Source organism: Saccopteryx leptura, chromosome X, assembly GCF_036850995.1.
Source record: "Saccopteryx leptura isolate mSacLep1 chromosome X, mSacLep1_pri_phased_curated, whole genome shotgun sequence".
Lineage (NCBI taxonomy): Eukaryota > Metazoa > Chordata > Mammalia > Chiroptera > Emballonuridae > Saccopteryx > Saccopteryx leptura.
Window position 1 is genome coordinate 43,779,855 of NC_089516.1, and position 22,550 is coordinate 43,802,404.

The 22,550-nt window shown below is 50.5% G+C and overlaps 3 protein-coding genes across 7 annotated transcripts; 2 read left to right on the forward strand and 1 right to left on the reverse strand.

Annotated features, from left to right (window-relative positions):
• Window positions 1-680: 680 nt before the first annotated feature.
• SLC35A2 (solute carrier family 35 member A2) lies at window positions 681-9,481 on the forward strand. 2 transcript variants are annotated; one of them, XM_066356960.1, is made up of 5 exons: window positions 681-795; window positions 2,273-2,455; window positions 6,046-6,197; window positions 7,096-7,832; window positions 9,176-9,481. In XM_066356960.1, exons 1-5 carry the CDS (start codon window positions 705-707, stop codon window positions 9,201-9,203), a joined length of 1,191 nt encoding a protein of 396 aa, XP_066213057.1. In that variant the 5' UTR covers window positions 681-704; the 3' UTR covers window positions 9,204-9,481. The 2 variants fall into 2 exon arrangements, with proteins under 2 accessions (XP_066213057.1, XP_066213058.1); XM_066356961.1 differs by having other exon boundaries at window positions 7,686-7,832.
• A 58-nt stretch (window positions 9,482-9,539) lies between these two features.
• Window positions 9,540-14,137, reverse strand: PQBP1 (polyglutamine binding protein 1). Of its 4 annotated transcripts, none has more exons than XM_066356895.1 (7): window positions 14,003-14,137; window positions 13,499-13,583; window positions 10,986-11,097; window positions 10,661-10,773; window positions 10,190-10,462; window positions 9,901-9,964; window positions 9,540-9,739 (listed from the first exon to the last, which is right to left on the reverse strand). In XM_066356895.1, exons 2-7 carry the CDS (start codon window positions 13,563-13,565, stop codon window positions 9,583-9,585), a joined length of 786 nt encoding a protein of 261 aa, XP_066212992.1. In that variant the 5' UTR covers window positions 13,566-13,583; window positions 14,003-14,137; the 3' UTR covers window positions 9,540-9,582. The 4 variants fall into 4 exon arrangements, with proteins under 4 accessions (XP_066212992.1, XP_066212990.1, XP_066212991.1 ...); XM_066356893.1 differs by having other exon boundaries at window positions 13,964-14,137; XM_066356894.1 differs by lacking the exon at window positions 14,003-14,137 and adding an exon at window positions 13,709-13,861.
• Window positions 14,138-14,239: 102 nt separating this feature from the next.
• TIMM17B (translocase of inner mitochondrial membrane 17B) lies at window positions 14,240-20,114 on the forward strand. Its single transcript, XM_066356897.1, has 6 exons — window positions 14,240-14,350; window positions 15,219-15,318; window positions 18,445-18,508; window positions 19,309-19,437; window positions 19,521-19,631; window positions 19,736-20,114. The coding sequence occupies exons 1-6, from the start codon at window positions 14,325-14,327 to the stop codon at window positions 19,822-19,824; spliced, it is 519 nt and encodes a 172-aa protein (XP_066212994.1). The 5' UTR covers window positions 14,240-14,324; the 3' UTR covers window positions 19,825-20,114.
• The last annotated feature ends 2,436 nt before the right edge of the window (window positions 20,115-22,550 follow it).

The window sequence follows — 22,550 nt, forward strand, 5'->3', positions numbered from 1 at the left end:
ACTTCAGCCATACCCTCTTGCTCTGCTTTCAACAAGCTAACTTGTAAGCCTCTCACCTGCTGGCTTACCAGTCCATGTCTCAGTTCTCTTTTGTCTCAATTGCTATCTTGTCCTCTCTGTCTCAACTCCCTGTGCCTTTTCACTTGTATATCCTAAACTGCTCTGATTTTATCTGCTAGCTTGCCTGCAGGACCTGCACTTGCCCTGCCTCCTCGGTCTTATTTCCCTCCCAAAATCTCGCATGCTCTTCATGGGCGGGGCCTCGCAGGGAGAGGGGGGCGGGACTTCAGTCCTACTGAGAAAGACCTAGTTTTGATGGAAAAAGGGTGGTGCCATGAGAAAACCGTGCCAATTAAGAGCCCAGGTAGAAGCGGGGCAACTGAACGAATGATACTGAGACAGGATGGGCGGGCGGTCTGGAAAACAGAATCAATGAAGAGGGCGGGTCTAGTACCGGGATGGCCCGAAGAGGCTGTACAGAATTGGCAGGAGGCTGACTCAGCTTTGCGCCTGGTCTACATATCCCGATGGAATTTGGAAGTCCCGAAGCGTCTTAAAATTTGGTGTTCAGAAGCAGACAAGAAAAGCCACTGCTCTGGTTAGCCTTTTCATTGTCCCGCCTCACCCTGGCGGCCCGGAAGCGGAAATGACGAACACGGAAGTGGCCTGCTGTTGCCGAGGGGACGGGCCAGGCAGGTGCCAACATGGCAGCGGTTGGATCTACTGGTTCCACCGCGGTGGCCGGGCCAGGGGCGGTCTCCGCGGGGGTGTTGGAGCCTGGTACCGTGAGTGCGGGTGAGACAGGTTGTGGTCGAGCGGTCGGCAGCGGGGCAGGGGGCAGGATCTCGGGGGGGGGGGGTCAGGAAGGTTCCTTACTGAACCGTGTGGGAGCATCCCGTATGGACCGACCTATGTGTGTATGGTGGGGATGAGTGGATGGGGGAGGGAAGAGACCAGTTCTGAGGGTGATGGGGGGTTCCTTCCCTACGTAGAGAGTAGAGACTTTTGAGTTTAAGGGGATATTTCCTCTTGGGGAGGCTAAGACCACTGAGTGTGTGTGGGGTTCGTCCTTATGGAAGGGAGAGACCATTCCGAGGGTAGGAGAATTTTTCTTTATAGAAGGAAGAGAGTATTTTGAGGGTGAAAGAGTTCTTCCTTATAGAAGGGAGAGGCTATTCTGAGGGTGGTGGTTTTTTCCTTGTAGAGAGACAGAGGTTATTGTGAGTTAGGTTGGGGCGGGTCTTTATGTGAGTTAGAGTCCATTTTGAGGATGGGGATATCCTTTATTATATGGGGAGCAGACCTTTCTAGAGGTCCCCTTCTAATGGAGGTAGAGTTTATTATATGTTGGATTAGGGGTCCTTACTTATATGGCAGAGAAAGGACGTTTTGAGGGTACCTGGCTCTTCCTTACAGACAGGATTGTTCATTATGTGAGTGAAACAAGGAATAATTCCTTGTCTAAAGGTAGGTGGATGCGCTGGTTGGAGGGACTAGACCATATGGAGTATAGGGAAATAATTTCCTTATATCATTGAAGGAACCAAGTCATTCTTGGTGAAGTACCCGTTGATTATATGGGGTTCAATCCTTGGGGTAGTGTGGGAATTATTTATTTGTTAGATCATTTTGGGTCAGAAGGAATCAGTCCTCACAGGGAAAAGGATTGGAGAGATTATTCTGAGTGTGAAGGAATGAAATAATTCCTTAGATGGGAGGAAGACTGTTTCTTAGGATGCTTTATACAGTGGTCTCATTCCCTGTATTGGGAATCATTCTTTACATCAGAAACCCCTCATTAAGTAGAAGCAACATTTCATATAAATCTTTGGTTTTCTCATTTATGAATGGGAAATTTTGTAGTTCCTTTGGAGTCTGTTAAGGTAATCCGTATAAATCCCTTAGCCCATTGATAGGCACACAGTAATCACTCAATAAATGTTGAGAATGTAGTTGGTATATTTTCTGGGGGAGTAGCTTCTCAGGGGAAGGGTGGGGTATACTGGGCTTTTCCCAGCCATTTTCTGACACTTCAGGAAGGATTCCGGGTGTGGGGCCCTGCCCACTTCTACATTTCTGGTGCTTCCTGTTTGAGGCTGGGGAAGCAGGAAGAGTCAGGCCCTCGTTGGGTTAGAATGGGCAGGCAGAGGGAGGAGGAAGCAGTGGTAGCTAGGAGGATCCTGGTTGAGAAAGGAGGGAGGAGGATGGTGGCGTGGTATGCCCCAAGCAATTTCTGACCCGTTCTTCCCCCTGCTCCTTCCATTCCCCACAGCTCACCGGCGCCTCAAATACATATCCCTGGCTGTGCTGGTGGTCCAGAATGCCTCCCTCATCCTCAGTATCCGCTACACCCGCACGCTGCCTGGGGACCGCTTCTTTGCCACTACTGCTGTGGTCATGGCTGAGGTGCTCAAAGGTCTCACCTGCCTGCTGCTGCTCTTCGCACAGAAGAGGGGTATGAGCCAGGGAGGGGCTGCACTGGAGTTGGTGGGTAGGACTCTGTGTGTGTGTGTGTGTGTGTGTGTGTGTCTGTGTCTGTCTGTGTACACACCTGTACTCACATGGAGGGTTTGCTGGGGAGTAGCTCTGTGTCTGTGAAACTGTGTGGGGAGTATGTAAGTGCAACTAAGTTGCCTTGTTCCTCCAGCTATTAAGTAGCTGCATCCATGCTTTTATACCCGCCCCCCACAGGAGCTGGCTTGAGGGAATTGTACAAGTGAGCCAGCCTGTGCCCATAAGTAGCAGGTGACCCTTATGTGATGATTTATTTATTTCTCTTTAACTTTTTATTTTGGAGAATTGCAAACACAAAATCAGAGAAAATGATAAAATAGTGAAATATCCATGTACCCATCACCCAGATTCAACAATTATCAAATCATAGTCACTCTGCTATTAAACAGCATCAGTAATTATCCACTCACTGCCAATCTATGTGTCTGCCTACCTACCCCCGACCTTATTATGTTGAAGTACAGTAAGTTCTCATCCAATGACATCAATAGGTTCAGCGACTTCTACCAAAATGAAACCAATTTTACTATAGGCTAATTGATACAAACGAGTTTGTTTGAATCGCCCTGGCCAGGTAGCTTGGTCGGTAGGAGTATAGTCCTGGAGTGTGGAGGTTGCTGGTTCAATTCCCTGGTCAGGGCACATTTAGGAGCAGCTCCATGTTCCTGTCTACCTCAAAAAAAAATTGTTTGAATCAATTTATTTTTATTTATTTATTTATTTTTTCCTTTTCTGAAGCTGGAAACGGGGAGAGACAGTCAGACAGACTCCCGCATGCGACCGACCGGGATCCACCCGGCACGCCCACCGGGGGCACGCCCACCGGGGGCACGCCCACCGGGGGCACGCCCACCGGGCACGCCCACCGGGGCACGCCCACCGGGGGGCGATGCTCTGCCCCTCCGCAGCATTGCTCTGCCGCAACCAGAGCCGCTCCAGCGCCTGGGGCAGAGGCCAAGGAGCCATCCCCAGCGCCCGGGCCATCTCTGCTCCAATGGAGCCTTGGCTGCGGGAGGGGAAGAGAGAGACAGAGAGGAAGGGGGGGGGAGTGGAGAAGCAAATGGGCGCCTCTCCTGTGTGCCCTGGCCGGGAATCGGAATCGGCCCCGGGTCCCCCGCACGCCAGGCCGACACTCTACCGCTGAGCCAACCGGCCAGGGCTGAATCAAGTTTTTTTAATTGAATATATTGGAGTGACGTTGGTTAACAAAATTATATAGGTTTCAAGGGTACAATTCAATAATATATCATCTGTAAATTGTATTGTGTTCACCACCCCAAATTAAGTTTCCTTCTATCACCATTTATCCCCCCATTACTCTCCTACCTCCCCCACACTCCTTTCCCTCTGGTAATCAACATACTGTTTTCTATGAGGTTTCTTTTCTTTCCCCCACCTCGTTCAATCCCTTCCCCTTTTTCACCTAACCCCCTCCCTCTTCCCCTCCCCTCAAACAGCTGTCAGTCTGTTCCCTGTATCTCTGAGTGTTTGAATCAAGTTTATATCAGTATCTGTGATTTGTAATTGGTTTAATGTCTTCTGAGTTTGTTAACCTCTAGGTTTTCCTCCAGCTTTTTTTTTTTCTCTAGTTAATTTGTTGAAGAAATCAGGTCATTTGTCTTGTAGGCTTTGGGTAACCTGGATTTTAATTTTTATTTATTTATTTATTTTAGAGAGGAGAGAGAATTAGAATGAGAGAGAGAGAGAGAGAGAGAGAGAAAGGGGGGAGGAGCAGGAAGCATCAACTCCCATATGTGCCTTGACCAGGCAAGCCCAGGGTTTTGAACCGGTGACCTCAGTGTTCCAGGTCAACGCTTTATCCACTGCGCCACCACAGGTCAGGCGGGTAACCTGGATTTTGCTGACTGCCTCCCTATAGTGTCATTCTCCCTCCTGTATTTCCTGTAAGTTGGGCTTATCTACTAATTTAAACACCTCCCTGAAGGCCTTCTTCTTTAAAATGTAGCCCAGTTGTTTCTCTATAAAGGCCTTGCACGTGGCTATGTCCTGGGCACTTACAATGAATGAGACATTCTTTTTTTTTAATTTTTTTAAATTTTTTAATTCATTTTAGAGAGGAGAGAGAGAGGGGGAGAGAAAGAGAGAGAGAGAGAGAGAGAGAGAGAGGGAGGGAGAGAGAGGGAGGAGCTGGAAGCATCAACTCCATATATGCCTTAACCAGGCAAGCCCAGGGTTTCGAACTGGCGACCTCAGCATTTCCAGGTCGACGCTTTATCCACTGTGCCACCACAGGTCAGGCGAATGAAACATTCTTACACATCCATTAGCTCCAGGGCTCTGGGAGGCAGCAGTTTAGGGACCTACCTACTCTGTTCTGGATTGATTCTGAGATACTTCCAGTAAACACTGCATGGCAGGCCCTGCTTTTGCTGTGGAGGTGGACGTGTTAGCAGTAGAGATGTGCATCTAGCCCTCGCAGGGCTGATATTTTAGATGGGGAGAAACAAATAGCTGCATACTTAAATCACAGACTTTCGTCTCTTACCTACAATTTCACACACACCCATTTTCCTTTTTTCCTGAGTTAGTTTGGTGGTAAAACTTGGCATGACCTAATGTGGGGCTATTTATATATTTGTGTTTTTATTTTGCTCATTTGGTGGGAATATGAATGTGCTGGATTATGATGTGGGATGTGTTATGTGAAATATATTGTATAAATACCACGTTACCTTTCTAACACCTGGAAATTTTTGAACGTCAAACACCTGGGCCCAGGAAGTTTGGGTAAGGGGCTAGACATTGATAATTACCACTGGGATTAATGCCATGAAATGCAAGGATAGTTAGTGTATGTGAGCAAGCATCACCAGTTCCTGCGACAATCTTGTACAGTGGTTGGATTTTTCCCGAGGAGCGACGCTGAACTGTGAAAAAAGTGGGGTGAGCTTTGCGAAGGCCTTATTATATAGGAAAGTATTCTCTGTTGACTGGAGCAGGTCCCAACAAGACTCTTTGCTTAATAGTCAAGCCTGCATATTTCCACGTGGCAGGGCAGCCGCTTGGTGTGTATAGGGCTGACAGAAAGATGCAGCCAAGTGGGAGATGGCCCCTCAGGCAGCTTGCAGGCCAGCAAGAAGCTAGGTTAAGTCTACGAGTGGAGTCTGAAACTTCCCCTGTTTGGTAAACAGTCTTCCACCTACACTCCTTGGGCTTCTGCTTCACAAGATCTTAGTTAATGCTGATTCGTTCATTATATAAATGTGTATTGAGTGCTTGTCCTGGAGTTCTGTGCCAGGGAGGTAGGCTCTGAGATGCGTGAGATGTTGGTCTGTGATTCTCAGACACGGTGTTAAGTCCAATGTTAATGGACTTCTGTGTTTATTCCAATGAGTATCCTAAAGGCCTACTTGAGGTGTACTTCAAGTCTAGGGAAATGGAGAGCACAGACCTTATTCTAGCCCTCAGGGAGTCAGAGTGGGTTGGGGAGACACAGGCCCAGGCCCAGGCCTCAGAGGATCCCTGCCTTTGGTAGTCAGTGCTAAAAAGGGCTCTCCTCCACCCACCAAGGTAACGTGAAGCACCTGGTCCTCTTCCTCCACGAGGCGGTCCTGGTGCAGTATGTGGACACATTCAAGCTCGCAGTGCCCTCTCTCATCTACACCTTGCAGAATAACCTCCAGTATGTTGCCATCTCCAACCTACCAGCTGCCACTTTCCAGGTGAGCCCAAGCCCAGCATGGCCCCAGAGGAACTGGCTGGGGTGGGGTGGGGCTACAGAGACCAGGGGCTGTATCAACTTTGTGATATCCTCTGAAATTCCTTGACCTCTATTTCCTCATCTGTGAGAATCAGGAATGGGAATGGAAGTGGTAATAGCTCCTCACTGGGATGCTGGGGTGATTAAATTGTAATGCCTGGGAAGAGCCCTTGGTTGGCTTTAGGGTGTCTGCGGGCAGCCTTGCGAACATGGTTAAGAGCCTGGAGCGTGGGGCCAGGCTGTCTGGGTTCAAATCCAAGTTCTGCTAGTTTCCAGCTGGGTGAATCACTTAACATCCCTATTCCTTAGATTTCTCATCTTCAAATTAGACATTACAGTAGTGTGCGTTTCATACATTAGGGTTAAATGAAAGAATTCATATGAAGTGCTTAGACCTACACTCAGCACATAGTTTGCTGATACTGTGTGGCTGGCTCATTTGTATAAACAAGTATTGATCAAGATCTCTCTCATCATGATGTCTATCATTCATTCATTACCTACTGTGTGAGGTAAGGTGTTTGATATACACCTGTCATATTTTACAGCAGATAATGTCAGGACTCAGACAGGACAAGTGCTCTCTCCGTCATCACACAGCCAGGAAATGAGGTCGGGATGTGGGCTTGGGTGTGGCCCGGGACTTCCTTGCATAGTCGGCCTCCTCCTGGGAGGTACCACACAGCTATTTAGCTACATCTCAGTCAATGGCCAGTGGCTGGAGATTTTTGCTGTTTTTATTGTCCTCTACCCTACCTTGTTCCCCCATTGTACCTGGGAGCCCATAGTGGGTGGTGTCCCCCTGTGCACATGTTTGGGGTCAGTGGCAACTCTCGGTGCCTTCCACATGCCACTCACAGGTGACGTACCAGCTGAAGATCCTGACTACAGCCCTGTTCTCCGTGCTCATGCTGAACCGCAGCCTTTCCCGGCTGCAGTGGGCCTCCCTGCTGCTCCTCTTCACGGGTGTCGCCATTGTCCAGGCACAGCAAGCCGGTGGTGGGGGCCCACGGCCACTGGACCAGAACCCTGGGGTGGGCCTAGCAGCTGTTGTGGCCTCCTGTCTCTCCTCTGGCTTTGCAGGTGTCTACTTTGAGAAGATCCTCAAAGGCAGCTCAGGCTCCGTGTGGCTACGCAACCTACAGCTGGGCCTCTTTGGCACGGCACTGGGCCTGGTGGGGCTCTGGTGGGCTGAGGGCACTGCTGTGGCCCGCCGTGGCTTCTTTTTCGGGTACACGCCTGCTGTCTGGGGTGTGGTGCTCAACCAGGCCTTTGGCGGGTTACTGGTGGCTGTTGTTGTCAAGTACGCTGACAACATCCTCAAGGGCTTTGCCACCTCCCTGTCCATTGTGCTGTCCACTGTTGCCTCCATCCGCCTCTTTGGCTTCCACGTGGACCCGTTATTTGCCCTTGGCGCTGGGCTGGTCATCGGCGCCGTCTACCTCTACAGCCTTCCCCGGGGTACAGCCAAAGCCATAGCTTCCACTTCCACCTCTGCCTCCGGGCCCTGCACTCACCAGCAACCTCCTGGGCAGCCACCACCACCACAGCTGTCTTCCCACCGTGGAGACCTCAGCACGGAGCCCTTTCTGCCAAAGTCAGTGCTGGTGAAGTGAGGGCTGGCAGTGGTGCGGGGAGACGGGGAGGGGGACAGGGTGGAGGGTGTTGGGCATGTGCAGGACCCAAGGTGCCACTGGGGCCTAGCTCCTCTGGGGTTGAAAGTCCTTTCTCCCAGGTCACTGAGACTTCTGGAGGGGTGTGGAGCTGAGCAGTCATTACATGAACCCTTCGGACAGGTGTGGGGCTGGGCAGGTGTTACATGACAACTTGTCTGATGACCACCCACACCTATAGAGGGGTTTTTAGAGCTACCGCCTCTGCCCCAGTCTAACCCCTTTGAAGATCAGGTTGGGGGTATTGTCATTTAAGGCCTTTTTCTCTGCCTGCCCCCTACCTCAGCCACAGGCGTCCTGTCTCATGCCTGGGAGAATGCCTCCCAGCAACCCTTCCACCTTTGTTACGGACAAATTGGACAGAAGTCCTACAGCTTTTTAGTAATGACTGATGCCTACCTGTGGGGTTCAATTTCCCATAGCTCCAGGCCTTTCCCCTTACAACCAAACCACACTGGACCACATTAGCAGCTGTCTTTTTCTGGCCTTCAGGAAGCTACCCTGACACCGAGACCCCTGAAAATGGGACTCTTGTGAGCACCCAGGGGGGGAAAGGGTGAGAGCTGAGATCAGCCTGGTTCAGAAACAGTGACGACTTGGTTTTTAGTGGTTTGGGGATGTGTGTAATCAGATAATTTATCCAGGGTGTTGAAAAAGCAGGGAGGGAGGTCCTTGAAGTGGTGGCTGAATCTCATTGAAGCTAAGAACTCGGTTGCCAGATGCAGGGTTATTTTCTGGACATCCTGAGAGAGAAAATAAAGCTGCCAACTACACTTGGTACCCCACTGGCTGAATGAGGCACCCTTACTTCCTGAGAGGGGGTATTTTAAAATTGATGAAATAATGGAACCTGCCCCATGCACTCTTCAAAGCTTATTAACCCCTAACCATCTCCCAGAGGTGTGCGTGTGTCTGTCTGTCTGTGTGAGTGTGTGTACGTATGCATGGGAGATGCCTGGGCTGGCTTTGCTATGTGTAAATAGGGCGGTTGAATTTTTATTTTTGATTAACTTGTTCTGATTTTTTCATTTGTTTTCTAAGGAACTGTAATGAACAAATGTCAGGATACCTAAATGCCAAATAAAGATGTTGTATTTATTTAGTCCACGTGTAGCTTTCTGACCAAGGGGACCTGCTTTCTACACAGGGGCTCTGTTACTAACCCCAGGATTACCAACCTCGCTTCTGTCACCCTCGCTTTCTCAGGACACCTGCCTGCCAGCCCACCCAGCTTTCTGTTTTTCTTTCCTCCCCATTTCCACCACAGGTTGCTCACCAAGGTGAAGGGTTCATAGCCGCTGGGATTGAAGACACTGGCCTGGCATCGATCTCCCTTCATGCCCTGGGCCAGCCAGGGCTAAATTCAGATCAGTGTTAGGGGTGGGAGGAGGCAGACACCAACCCCCGTCCCCACCAGCCTTACCCCACACAGGGCTGACACGACTAAACTCACTGGTAAGGAGGGCCTGGACAGGACCCACCTCAGGCTCTAGCCCCTGCTGCCCACATCTCCCCGCCATGCCCACAGTATTTTTTTAGGGGAGTTTTTAACAAATAAACTGTTTTGCATCTTGCTGCCTTTGGTTGGAAAGCCTCAAAAATGCAAGGAAAGACAGCACTCTGGCCTGGTGGGCACGATCCATTGAAAAGCTTTTATTAAAAACCAGCAAGAGTTCAGTCCTGCTGCTTGGTTCGAGAGGCCTCAGCGTTGGCCCGGAGCACAGCCCCTGGGGATGGGTAGGGGCGCTGCTGGAAGAGGGGCCCAGCTGCTGTCGTGTCTGCACCCGTCTTAGCCTCGTTCCGCTTGGGGAGTCCTGTTGACCATGTGCCCCTGGGGGTGACAGGTCAGTCAGGGGTTAGGAATGTGGGATGTCGTAGCATCCCCCTCCCAAACAAACAGCTGACAAGTAGAGGGAGAAGATACGCAAAAAGGAATGGTCACAGGTCCAGTGAGTCAGGAAAGAGCAGGGCTCATGCAGGGGTATCACTTACCGGGGTGCATCTGAGTATGAGCTGGGGTCCATGGGGTCTAACTCTTCATCTTTTCGGGCTGCAACTGTGGAAGGAGATGGCAGAGCAAGGTCTTCAATGGAGGCACAAGGGGCCTCTGATCATGGAGCTCCCCCACCTCAAGAAGAAATGAAGCCCACAGCTGCCATGGCAGCTCCTCCCAGGCCGCGAATTCAGGCATTAGCATGAAGGGAGTGAGAGCTGCTGTACATGGTGCACCGCAGGCCGCGGGCCATGCTGCCTCACCCCAGCCTGGCCCTGCTCAGCTCACCCTTCTTGCTCTTGGGGTAGGGAGCCAGCTCCTCGCGGCGATGGTGGCGGCGTTCTTTGCCTTCTTCTCTGTCCACCTTGTCATAGCCACGGTCGCGGTCTCGCTCTCTCTCTCTGTCCACCTTGTCATAGCCACGCTCTCGGTCTCTGTCGGCCTTCTCATGGCTCCGGTCAGCCTTCTCATGGGCCCGGTCGGCCTTCTCATGGTTCCGCTCGGACTTCTCATGGCTGCGGTCCGATTTCTCATGGCTGCGGTCCAACTTCTCCTCAACATCTGGGGACACAAAAGCCTTGAAGTAACTTCCTCCTCCGACCTCAGGACCCAGTAGCCTTTGCCTCTGACAGCCTCTCTTGCCTGGGGCTGAGGCTGACTACTGACTGTATCACCTGCCCCTCCCGGATCCACTATCATTTATTGAACCCGTTCTGAGAACTGCTAAAACTTGAGGCACCCTTGGACCTGCCAACTCACCTGCATTGCTGCTCCTGAGCTTCTTCGCAGATTTGGTAACGATGGAGTTCGAGTCATGTGGGGAGAGCCAGGACACGAGGTCTGTGTCCACATTCCAGTAGTAAGGGAGCCCGCTGTGGGGCAGTGACCAGAAGGAAAGCAGTGTCAGTATGGATGTCCTCTCCTGGAAGCCTCAGTTGCTCCCCAATCTCTGCCTATACCTAACCCATATCAGGACCTCTAGATACCTTCCCTTGTATCCCCTGTTTCCCCAAGGCCAGGAATAGCACAGGAAGGTTTAAGTCAGAAGTCAGCTTCTCCTCGCCCTCCAGATCCCCATGCTCACCAGGAAGGGTCAAACACCTTGTACCAGCTTGGTGGCAGGCCCTCCAATCGAGTGGCCTCATAGTCCACGGGATCATCATCATAGTCCTCGGCAATGATCTCTTCCTCTGGTTCTGCCAGGACAGGCAGAGGAGGAGAAGAGTCAAGATCAGGGAATCTCATCCTATAGTTTGGGCCTAGAGAGACGCTCACATTCCCTGGGACACGTGTGGATGTGTGTGTGCCAGGTCTCACCAGCCAAGGCTAGAGAGACACATTCCCTGGGACACGTGTGGATGTGTGTGTGCCAGGTCTCACCAGCCAAGGCTAGAGAGACACATTCCCTGGGACACGTGTGGATGTGTGTGTGCCAGGTCTCACCAGCCAAGGCTAGAGAGACACATTCCCTGGAACACGTGTGGATGTGTGTGTGCCAGGTCTCACCAGCCAAGGCTAGAGAGACACATTCCCTGGAACACGTGTGGATGTGTGTGTGCCAGGTCTCACCAGCCAAGGCGCATCTCGCTCACATTCCAAGCCCTAGTATCTAAATAGCGAACTTACCAAAACAAGTACCTAAATCTGTTCTGTTAAGATACTGTTACCTAAGCCTATTTGGTTTTGGAATTTACATAGGGATTTATCCATATTCATTCAGTGCCTGAGTTCAAGGAGTACGTAACAGCACAGTGCCAAAATCTATTTGGATAAAATGAATTTAAACGAGATTTATCTGAAAATGTCCAAATATATTCAGCTCCCAGGATTGGCAAACAGGGACCTACTTGACTTGTTTGAGTAGCAAGAATTTGGATAGCAAGTAATTTATCCAAACATTGCTCTGGATCCATTCAGTTCCTGAAGCCTATGGATACAGTTGTCAGTATGAGTAGAATAAAAAAGGTGTGGCCTGACCAGTGGTGGTACAGTGGATAGAGCATCGACCTGCTACACTGAAGTCCCAGGTTTGGAACTCTGAGGTCACCGGCTTAAGTGTAGCTAATCCAGCTTTAGTGCAGGCTCACCAGCTCAAGTACGGGGTCACCGGCTTGAGCGTGGAATCACTGAAATGATCCCATGGTCACAGGCTCAACTAGATCTCCCTGCTCAAGGCATGTATGAGAAGCAATCAATGAATGACTACAGTGCTGTAACAAGCTGATGCTTCTCTCTCCTGTCTGTGTCTCGCTAAAAAAAGAGTGTGTATTATCAGCTCTGTACCAGGCCCTCGGTAGACCTATAACTAACAATGAAATGTATATGTCAGTAACAGCATAATGTAGACCCAATAGAGATGTCAGCTATAATCATCAGTATTGTTAATAAGAAATATACCAGCAGAAAGAAAAATTAGGTACACACGACCTGGCAACTAGTAGGCAACATAAATATCAATGACTGTTATCAGTATTATTAACCATAACATCTATAACTGGTACCCATCAGGCTTGTAATAAATGTCACTTATCAACAAGGTGAAAATAAAATATCTTCCAGTGCCTGGCACATTATAGCCCCAAATAGATGCTATCTGATACTAAACTGTAAATATTAGCAGCTACCAGCACAGTAGGCCTAAATAAGGATCCCATTTATTTTTTTTAATTATTTTTATTTATTTATTCATTTTAGAGGGGAGAGAGAGAGAGAGAGAGAGAGAGGAGCAGGGAGCTTCAACTCCCATATGTGCCTTGACCGGGCGGGCAAGCCCAGGGTTTTGAACCGGCGACCTCAGTATTCCAGGTCGACGCTTTTAAGGGATCCCATTTATTATTATTATTATATTATTATTTTAGTGAGAGAGACAGAGAGGGACAGACAGGGAGAGAGATGAGAAACATCAACTCTTCATTGCCGCACCTTAGTTGTTCATTGATTGCTTTCTCATAAGTGCCTTGACCACAGGGCCACAGCAGAGCCAGCAAGCCCATGCTCAAGCGGGTGAGCCCACCCTCAAGCCAGTGACCTCGGGGTTTCGAACCTGGGTCCTATTATTATTTTATACTATATTAAAACATTATGTGTATCCAGGCACTTAGTACAGTACAACCAAAATACATGTTAGCTACTGATATGGTGAACAATAATGTACATATCACCAGCATAGTGCCTGGCACAGGTCTGAAAAAAAAAAAGTTATCTAACAGTATGGTAAAGAACACAGTATCAGCATCCTGCCACTGTCCTTCGTGCACAGGACACTGCAGTGGATGACAGCTATCCTTACTATTAGATACTTCAAAATCACATCCATGGATTGATGGATGGACTGAATCCGGCATACAGTAGGCCCAAATAGGTATCAGCTGTCAATATTAAGGATGAAACCCCTATATCCCTGGGCCCCTCCCCCAACCCATGCTTGGTACCCAGTAGGAATGGGTGTCAGGAATCCATATGGTTAATAATAAAATGCCTGCCACTCCACGTCTTGGTACACAGTAGGTCCATGCTCTGTATCAAGTGGCAGTATCAACAACAAAGTGCCTGTCAAGTCTAGCACGAGGTAGGCCCATCTGCTCTTAGCTCTCTCACCGGGCTCCAGATGTTTGAGGATGCCTCTCTTGGCCAAGCGTGTCTGCAGCGCAACAGGCAGCGGCATAGCGAGTAGCAGGTAGACCTACGGATGGATGGACAGGCTAAAAAACCAGCTCAGATAAAAATTTGAATCTGGATCCTGTAACCAAGCGCCCCCCACCCCCACCCAGCACGTGCTCATCTGGACCCCCACCACCTCACCTGTACCTGTATGTAGCTGGGAAGACGAAAGTTGTGCTCAAAAGTGGAAGAGGTAGGTGGGAATATCACCAAAACTCTCACCAACCCTCGCCAAACCAGGCGCTCCACAACCCAGTTTCTCTCCCAGGCCCAGACTCCACCCACCGCCTAAAACGTCGAATGCAGCTCCCCCACGTCCCCAAAATGGGCTCACCCAATGCCCCCAAAGACTGCCGGGTGGGAGGAACCAAAGACTTAAAATGGGGGTGCACAGTGGAGTACTTCCTCCAGTTCGAAACAATACACGCTCCTCGACATTACCAATAGAATCACGCACGCAGTGGAAGGCTGTCAGACTCGCCGCCTCGCTGTGATCGCTGCTAGAACTCCCAGAACCATACAACTCTTTCCTTCCGAAGCGCAAAAAAACTCCTCTCTCCCCAAAACTTGAAGTAACTGGTCAAGCTCAGGCTGCAAAACAGATGACACAACCTGGACAGCCAATGAGAGTGCACCGTTGGCCTGACGTAAGACGCAGCAACTGAATCCTGGCCGTGGGATAGGTGGGCGCTGTGTGTGCGGTTCCAGTGGGGGTGTGGCCCAGCTAGGGCTTAGCCGAACTGCGCCGCTAGACGCCGGCGCCATGGAGGAGTACGCTCGGGAGCCCTGGTACGGCGATGGGCACAGGCCTCGGGACTGTCCCTGCGGCACCACGGCCAGTTGTGGGAGGCGGGCGGGGGAAGCTCTGGCCCCATAGAGCCACGGCCCAGACTCCAGAGAGGCTTAGTTGTCTGCTCCCCTCCACTTGTTCCTCCCACTCGGGCTCCGTTAAGAGGAGTCACAACTATATGCCTGGAGAAGGTGCGGTACAGGACGAACCATTCCACGTTTCCTCTGACTCCGTATCTCCCAGCCCGTCTTTGTTAATGAAAAGGGACACGCCGGTCGAATCCATTCCTGTCGAGGGGTGGCGCGGTGTTGAGCGGAAATCCCCAGGAATACCACGCGTGGTTTTTCCCAGGTTCCTTTAGTGACAGAGGGCGGGGCCTGGGTGAACCCATTATGAACAAGGAGGTGGTGCTCTGTCCTCCCCACGGCCGGCTCTTGGTTTTTCCCAGTTGTGTGCGGTTAGAAGAGAGGGAGGGGGCGGAGCTTGGTTGGACCAGCTCAAGGTTATGAAAGGGGTGCGAATCGTCATGCTTCAAAACAATACTAGCTACTTATCACTTATGTAGTGATTATCTAAACGTGCCAACTCTTGGCACATACCAATTCATATAATTTTTGATAGTACTAAAGCGGTTAACTGATTCCTTGGTTAGCTGGAAAAGGATGGGGTGGAGAGGGCAAAGACTAATCTTTTTCTTTTTGTAGTGCACTATTTCTTGCTTAAATGAGAGGGGAAATAATCTCATCTGAAATGCTACTTCCCATTAGGGTGACTTGGTTTCTCCTAGTTGGCAAGAGTCCATGTGGTATGGCATAGGCCATAGGGGGAGGGCTCACATTAACCCCATCCTCCCCTTTACACTTGCAGCCCATGGCGAATCGTGGATGATTGCGGTGGAGCCTTCACTATGGGTGTCATCGGTGGCGGAGTCTTCCAGGCCATCAAGGGCTTTCGCAATGCCCCTGTCGTGAGTCCTGGCCTTCCCTGGGTGGTGCAGGGATCCCGTCCTGCCAGCATGGGATACTACTCTGAAAATGGCTTGGAGCTGCCAGTTACATGCATGCCCTTCATCGTTCTGGAGCTGGCTTGCCTACTCTGTGCCAGGCCTGACTCCAGGATCTGGGGTTTTGGGGAACTGCAAACATGACCTCTGACCCTCACCTCAAACCCAAATGGAGCTTCTCTATGGAAGTACTGTGCTGTGAAAACAGTCATTGATGTTGACATAGAATATCGAAACCTGTAGACAAATTGAGAGTTTATTTGAGCCAAATAGAGAGAGGATGTGCCTGGAAGTAAGATCTCAACAGAGAAAAATGCTTCCCAGAATAACAGTTTGCAGTTTTATGCGTTTGGAATTAAGGAATGATCGTAGGGAAGATTACATGAATGTGGGAGAAAGAAAGGTGTGGAAATCTGTATGGATTACAGGACAGTTAAAATTATGTGCTCTCTTGAGGGTGGTTAGCCTTCTGAGGGGTCTAAAAATGAGATCTTTCAAAGGTGTGTTAATTTAGATGCACAGAAACAATGAACAGGACTTGCTTAAGGCAAAGATAACCTTTTACTAGGGAAGTTGCAGGCCTCAGGTTAAGAATTTAAGATCAGATCACCCTGTGTGATTACTTAACAGTTAGATTTTTATTACAGAGCACTTTTTTTTTTAAGTGAGAGGCTGAGAAACATCAACTCGTAGTTAGATCACTTTATTTTTTTTAATTTTTTTTAAAAATTTATTCATTTTAGAGAGGAGAGGGAGAGACAGAGAGAGAGAGAGGAGAGACAGAGAGAGAGAGAGAGAAGGGGGGAGGAGCTGGAAGCATCAACTCCCATATGTGCCTTGACCAGGCAAGCCCAGGGTTTCGAACCGGCGACCTCAGCATTTCCAGGTCGATGCTTTATCCACTGCGCCACCACGGGTCAGGCTGATCACTTTAATTGTTCATTGATTGGCCCTGGCCGGTTGGCTCAGTGGTAGAGCGTCGGCCCAGCGTGTGGAAGTCTTGAGTTCAATTCCCAGCCAGGACACACAGGAGAAGCACCCATCCGCTTCCCCACCCTTCCCCCTCTCCTTGCTCTCTGTCTATCTCTTCCCCTCCCGAAGCCAAGGCTCCATTGGAGCAAAGTTGGCCCGGGCACTGAGGATGGCTCCATGGCCTCCTCCTCGTGGAGTAGGGGGTAGATCCTGGTCAGGCACATGCAGGAGTCTGTCTCTCTTTCTCCTCGCTTCTCACTTCAGAAAAATACAAAAAAAAATGTTCATTGATTGCTTCTCATATGTGCATTGGAGGGAGGGTTCCAGCCAAGCCACTGACCCTTTGCTCAAACCTGCGACCTTGGACTTCAAGCCAGTGACCACGGGATCATGTTAATCTCATGCTCAGGCCGGATGAGCCCATGCTGAAGCCCACAACTTTGGGATTTTGAACCAGGGACCTCAGTGTTCCAGGTCAATGTTCTCTCCAGTGCACCACCACCAGTCAGGCTATAGAGCACTTTTTTCATCCACATCACCAAATTCTATGTGTGTATGCAGAGCCAGACAGATTTTACCTAGAGGCAGATTTTGGGTCAGAAGCCTAGATAGAGGGAAATGACAGGAATTTAACTTGTAGAGGGAAGACAACCTTAAAGTTAAGGAAATGTCTTTGCCTGACCTGTGGTGGTGCAATGGTTAGAACATCAACCTGGAACCCTGAAGTCACCAGTTCGAAACCCTGGGCTTGCCGGGTCAAGGCACATGCAAGAAACAACCACTATGAATGGATTTTTTCTATTCCTCCCCTGCCTTTCCCTCTCCCTTTCTACCTCTCTCCCTCTCTCCCTCCCTCTCTCTCCCTCTCCCTCTTCCTCTCCTCCCCCTCTCCCCCTCCATCTCTCTCCTTCTCTCTCCCTCTCCCCTTCCTCCTCTCCCCCTCCCCCTCTCTAAAATCAATAAATAAAATTTAAAAGACTTTAAAAGAAGATTAAAAAAAGTTAAGGAAACGTTTTTAATTTAACATAGTGAATTGACTCTTTCTCTGACAAACCCCTCCTGGAGATCTCATCAAATGTCACACTTTGAATGCCATACATTTGCCAAAGTCTCTGCAATTTATGTATCTCCTCACCCCTCCCCTCAACTCCTGTAACTCTTACCCAAGTTTCTCCCTCTCATCCTTAAGGTCTCAGAACAAATGCCCCTTCCTTAGAGGGTTTATCGTATTTCCTCTAGGGTACATATTGTTGTATGAAGCTGTCTTGCTTATCTGTACCCTTGCTCAGGATCTGGCTGTCCCACTGTAATGTGAGCTATGAGAGGGCAGGGGCCAGGTCTACCTTGTTCACCGCTCTATCCCTACGTACAGCAGGGTGCCTGACACATAGGTGCGTAGTAATCATTGAATGGATGGATGGATAGGTAGATGAGAACTTCTCAACCCAGCTTTGAGAATACTTGTGTTGGGGTACTCCCCAGCCCCCTAGTTCTTGGCTGCTTTTCCACACCTCTACCCCTCCATAGCCCTGACGGCATTCCCACCCCTTTCCTTCTCTGAAAAGCTAAAAACGCTATTTGGACTTGGGGTGGTAAACACACAATACAACATACAGATGATGTGTTGTAGAATTGTGCACTCGAAACCTGTATAATATTAACCAATGTCACCCCAATAAATTCAATAAAAATTTTAAATTTATTTATTTATTTATTTTACAGAGACAGAGAGAGAGTCAGAGAGAGGGATAGACAGGAACAGAGAGATGAGAAGCATCAATCATTAGTTTTTTGTTGCATATTGCGGCACCTTAGTTGTTCATTGATTGCTTTCTCATATGTACCTTGACTGTGGGCCTTCAGCAGACCGAGTAACCCCTTGCTCAAGCCAGAGACCTTGGGTCCAAGCTGGTGAGCTTTTGCTCAAACCAGATGAGCCCGCACTCAAGCTGGCGACCTTGGGGTCTCAAACCTCGGTCCTCGGCATCCCTGTCTGACACTATCCACTGCGCCACCGCCTGGTCAGGCTAATTCAATAAAAATTTTAAAAAATAAAATTAAAACCCTGTTTGCCAGTGACCTCAGCCCTGCTCTGACTCTCCTCCTCCCTTTCCCCAGGGAATTCGGCACCGATTGAGAGGTAGTGTCAACGCCATGAGGATCCGAGCCCCTCAGATTGGAGGTGAGAGGCTTGGTGAGACATAGGAGATGTGATGGCAAAGTTGGCGGTGGTTGTTGCTTTAGGTCTAGTCTTCAAGTTGAAGGTTCACATTTGAGCCCCAGCTCTACCTGGGAACTCCTTGAGGGAGTAATGTTTATCAACGATTTAATATGGGTGAGTTCTGGAGTTTAAGTCCAGACCCTGGCTCTTCCCTTATAACGTGACCTTGGGATGGTGGTTTCACCTCTCTGAACCCCATCTGTAACATGGGGATGACCACCCCAGTCATTTTGAAATTTATATAATTTACGTAGTATTTACTAAGTGTTGGTTTCCCTGCTAAGCATTTTAATAATAGCTAATTTAAATTTTTAAAAAAATTTAGAAGTCAAATAACCCTCAGTACCTAGATCAGGTCCTGGGATATGATAAGGCCTCAGTAAACATTTTAACTATCATACTGTTAACTGGCTTTCCTAACCTGTTTCCTTACTGAACCCAAGATCAGAATTCCAACTCTGTGTGGTTTATGAAGATCAAAGTTGCTCTGTTAAAAACCATATAGAAGGTAAATGTGCTTTAAACAGTTATTCCCTCCGTGTGAAGAAGGGAATGTTGATTGCAATTAGAGACAGCTTGAAGAAGTAGCTACCTTAGGGACAGATGTGGGGAATATCCCGTAAGTTTAATGTCTATCTTTGCATCTGGGTTATTCTCCCCTTTCTTCACCAGAGCATTCAGCCCTTGGAAGTCCCCATTCCCTAAGCTGTGGGTTCTTGGGGTCCCCCAGGAACACTAATTAGGCCTCTCTGTCCCTGCAGGCAGCTTTGCAGTGTGGGGGGGCCTGTTCTCCACCATTGACTGTGGCCTGGTGCGCCTGCGGGGCAAGGAGGACCCCTGGAACTCCATCACCAGTGGGGCGTTGACCGGGGCTGTTCTGGCTGCCCGCAGTAAGTGCCCCTAGCTCTGCCCCCAGCCTCTTCCACCCTGTTGTGCCAGCCCTCACCGCCCTCCCTGCCTCCTGTTCCTCCAGGTGGCCCATTGGCCATGGTGGGCTCGGCAATGATGGGAGGCATCCTGTTGGCCCTTATCGAGGGTGTTGGCATTCTCCTCACTCGCTACACCGCCCAACAGTTCCGCAATGGTGAGTATCCGGTGGAGCTGGTCAGGGAGAGGTGGGAGACGCTCTACCTAGCCTCCTCTGCTCACTGCTCACCCCTCCCCTCTATCTGATTCTCCCTTCTCCAGCACCCCCGTTCCTGGAGGACCCCAGCCAGCTTCCCTCTAAGGATGGCACCCCGGCCTCGGGCTATCCCAGCTATCAGCAGTACCACTGAGGAAGTGACTGCCTGTCACCACCATTGTGGGAGCTCCTCCTCGATTCCCTCCCCGATGATCTACCTCGAAGGGAGGGCTGGCTCCCAGTTGGCCCTGGGACCCTCCAGGGAGGGCCTCCCCTCTCTCTGTTCCCTTGTCCCAGGGTGGGGGCGGGGTGCCCCAGCTGCCCTGATGGATGGGTCCCCTTCTCTCAGGGCACCCCAGCCCCACACTCAATATGTCACAAGTTCTCACCCCAGCCCCTTACCCTGGCGCCCTGATGATTATTTAAAGCCAGTTTTGAAATGCCTATGTATGTACTTGTTAAGCTACCTGCAGGAGCCCCTCAGGGTACGAGGCAGCCCTAGTAGGATTTGAAGTCCCACAGAGAGTGGATCTTAGAGGGTGTTTGTGGGATGAATGAGCAGGAGGGGGGATGAGTCAAGATGTTGATAGGTACATGAATAAGCATGTCAGGGGGCCAAGTGCCGAGTCCTAAGGACATAGAAGAGTAGGATGGGAAAGAAGTGAGGGGACACAAGGATTGCTGGGGTGAAGGGGGCAGTTCTGGATGTTGCACCCCTGACCCCTCCCCTCGGCCCCCATTGCCAAGGCTGGGAAATCGGACCTCACAATGAACTCACCCCATTGGTGTAAAGATGGTCCTGGGAAGAAGTAAGGGTCAGGGAGTCCTGGCTTCCTTGAGGAAGGCGCCCAGCATCAGTCTTTTCTGTACGAGAGAGAACTTCTGCTGTGCCGTGCCCAGTGTTGTCAGTATTCGGTAAGGGGAGCCACAGAATAAACAGAAAGAGGTTTTCATTCTGGGACAGGGATGTTATGGGAGAGAGATTTTTCTGGATGGACATCAGCCCCAAACACTTCAGGGTAAACCCCTGCATGGGTGAGGCAGACATTATCTTGACTGGGGCGCAAGCACTCCCATGCACCTGGGAAACATAAAAGCTGTCCCTTTTGCCCAAGTCGTGGTGGTGGAAATGCCGGCTCATACGGTCACCCCCAGGGGTGGGAATGTGGTGTCCCAGGGCCTCCCAAGGCTTCAGTGGGGGCCTGGTGGTCCTCAGAGGTAACAACTGCAACACTACCTGTTGGACACCGTGCAAGGCAGAGAGAGTCCAGCCACGTCAGTGAAGACCCTGGCGGGGCAGAGTGAGCGTAGAGGGCACTGTAGACGGCCCTCCTGGCCTCAGCAGGGCCCAGGTTCAAACTCGCAGCTCCACGGGCAGGTCTGTGCAGAACAGGCCCACGTCAGACCCGGGGTAGCCAAGGCAGTGAGTGGCCTTTGTATTTCTGGACCGTTTCCTTTGGCCCTCCCCCTTCCTCAGCTCCAGGCCCCCTGCATTTCCAGACCCCACCCTGACCCTATGGGACATCACTCCATTAGCTTTTCTGAGCCTTTCCCTTCCAGGAACTCAGGTGCCAACCCCCCACCCCACCCACCCACACACAAGCTGCTGTGGTTCCCGCAGACCCCAGTGTCTTAAGGCTGCACCCCCTTCTTATCTTTCAGCCCTGCCCTCTAAGATTCCTGCAGAGCCTACCTCCTTTATATATTGACCCAGACTCCGCTGAGGCCCAGCCCCTACTGTATCTCAAAACTTAGCTCGGATGTTAAGTCTCTTTGATCTGCAGTTTCTCAACCTCTAGCCCTCTGCATCTTCAGGCCCTGTCCATTCAGTTAGGCCCTGGGATCTGGTTCACTGGGAGTCCCGGGTTTGGAAGGCGGCTGAACCCGTGGAGCAGTGGAGCGTTTTATGACGACGTGCAAGGCCTTTCTCATTGGCTCTTTGGGATGCTGGTTGGGGAGCGGGGAGGAGGGCAGGACCACTACCGGGTTTAGAACCGGAGGCTCTGGGCGTATGATGAGAAGTGGAGAGGGGCATGGGACTACGGTGGGGCTTGGTGGGAGCCTGGAGTCCCAGGCATCTCCCGGCTCCTGGTCAAAGCTGCGGTCTCCTCGCACCCAGGTCCTCAGGCTCCGCCCCCTGACCAGATGGTTGGCCCGTTTCACTTCCCAAAAGAAGGGGATATGGGCTCAGGCCCCTGGTGATTTCCAAGGACTGCAGAGAACAGGAGAGGTTGGGAGTGAGGCATAAACGAAGAGAGAAATAAAAACAGAGACATACATATAGGGAGGTAGAGACACCAATGGAAACATAAAGAGATGCCAGCAGAGAGAGACATACAAGAGATAAAAGAGACAAGAGAAAGGGCAGAGACAAACACTGTGTGAGGGTCAGTGAAGGCGAGATGGCATTGCAGGGCTGTAGGCTGGATGGAGGGACTGGACCTCCAGAAGGCTGTCAGGCCAGGCCTCCTCAGGCCGTCTACCTCTAACTTCCTCTAGCCGAGGGGCCTCAGGTAGACGCCACCCTGCACTCTTGCCTTCTCTCTCTCTCCCTCTCTCCCTCTCTCCCTTCCTCTCTCTCTCTCTCCCTCCCTCTCTCTCTCCCTCTCTCCCTTCCTCTCTCTCTCTCTCTCTCTCTCTCTTTAATTTTGTGACAAAGAGAGAGGGACGGACAGACAAGAAGGGAGAGAGATGAGAAGCATCGATTCTTTGTTGCAGCACCTTAGTTGTTCATTGACTGCTTTCTCATATGTGCCTTGACCCTGGGGCTACAGCAGACCAAGTGACCCCTTGCTCAAGCCAGCGACCTTGGGCTCAAACCAGTGACCTTTGGGCTCAAGCTGGATGAGCCTGCGCTCAAGCCAGCAACCTCGGGGTTTC

Bases quoted from the DNA above. Each gene is read 5' to 3' on its own strand.
- PQBP1 (XM_066356893.1), bottom strand. From the start codon at position 13,999: ATGTCGAGGAGCGTGTATTGTTTCGAACTGGAGGAA. The intron at 13,584-13,963 runs GTACTCCACTGT...ATCCATCCGTAG, and splicing joins ATTGTTTCGAACTGGAGGAA to GTCTACCTGCTACTCGCTAT. The intron at 10,774-10,985 runs GTGAGCATGGGG...ACTGCCCCACAG, and splicing joins AAGGTGTTTGACCCTTCCTG to CGGGCTCCCTTACTACTGGA.
- SLC35A2 (XM_066356960.1), top strand. From the start codon at position 705: ATGGCAGCGGTTGGATCTACTGGTTCCACCGCGGTGGCCGGGCCAGGG. The intron at 6,198-7,095 runs GTGAGCCCAAGC...TGCCACTCACAG, and splicing joins TACCAGCTGCCACTTTCCAG to GTGACGTACCAGCTGAAGAT. The intron at 7,833-9,175 runs GTCAGTGCTGGT...TTTCCACCACAG, and splicing joins ACGGAGCCCTTTCTGCCAAA to GTTGCTCACCAAGGTGAAGG.
- TIMM17B (XM_066356897.1), top strand. From the start codon at position 14,325: ATGGAGGAGTACGCTCGGGAGCCCTG. The intron at 14,351-15,218 runs GTACGGCGATGG...TTACACTTGCAG, and splicing joins GAGTACGCTCGGGAGCCCTG to CCCATGGCGAATCGTGGATG. The intron at 18,509-19,308 runs GTGAGAGGCTTG...CTGTCCCTGCAG, and splicing joins CCGAGCCCCTCAGATTGGAG to GCAGCTTTGCAGTGTGGGGG.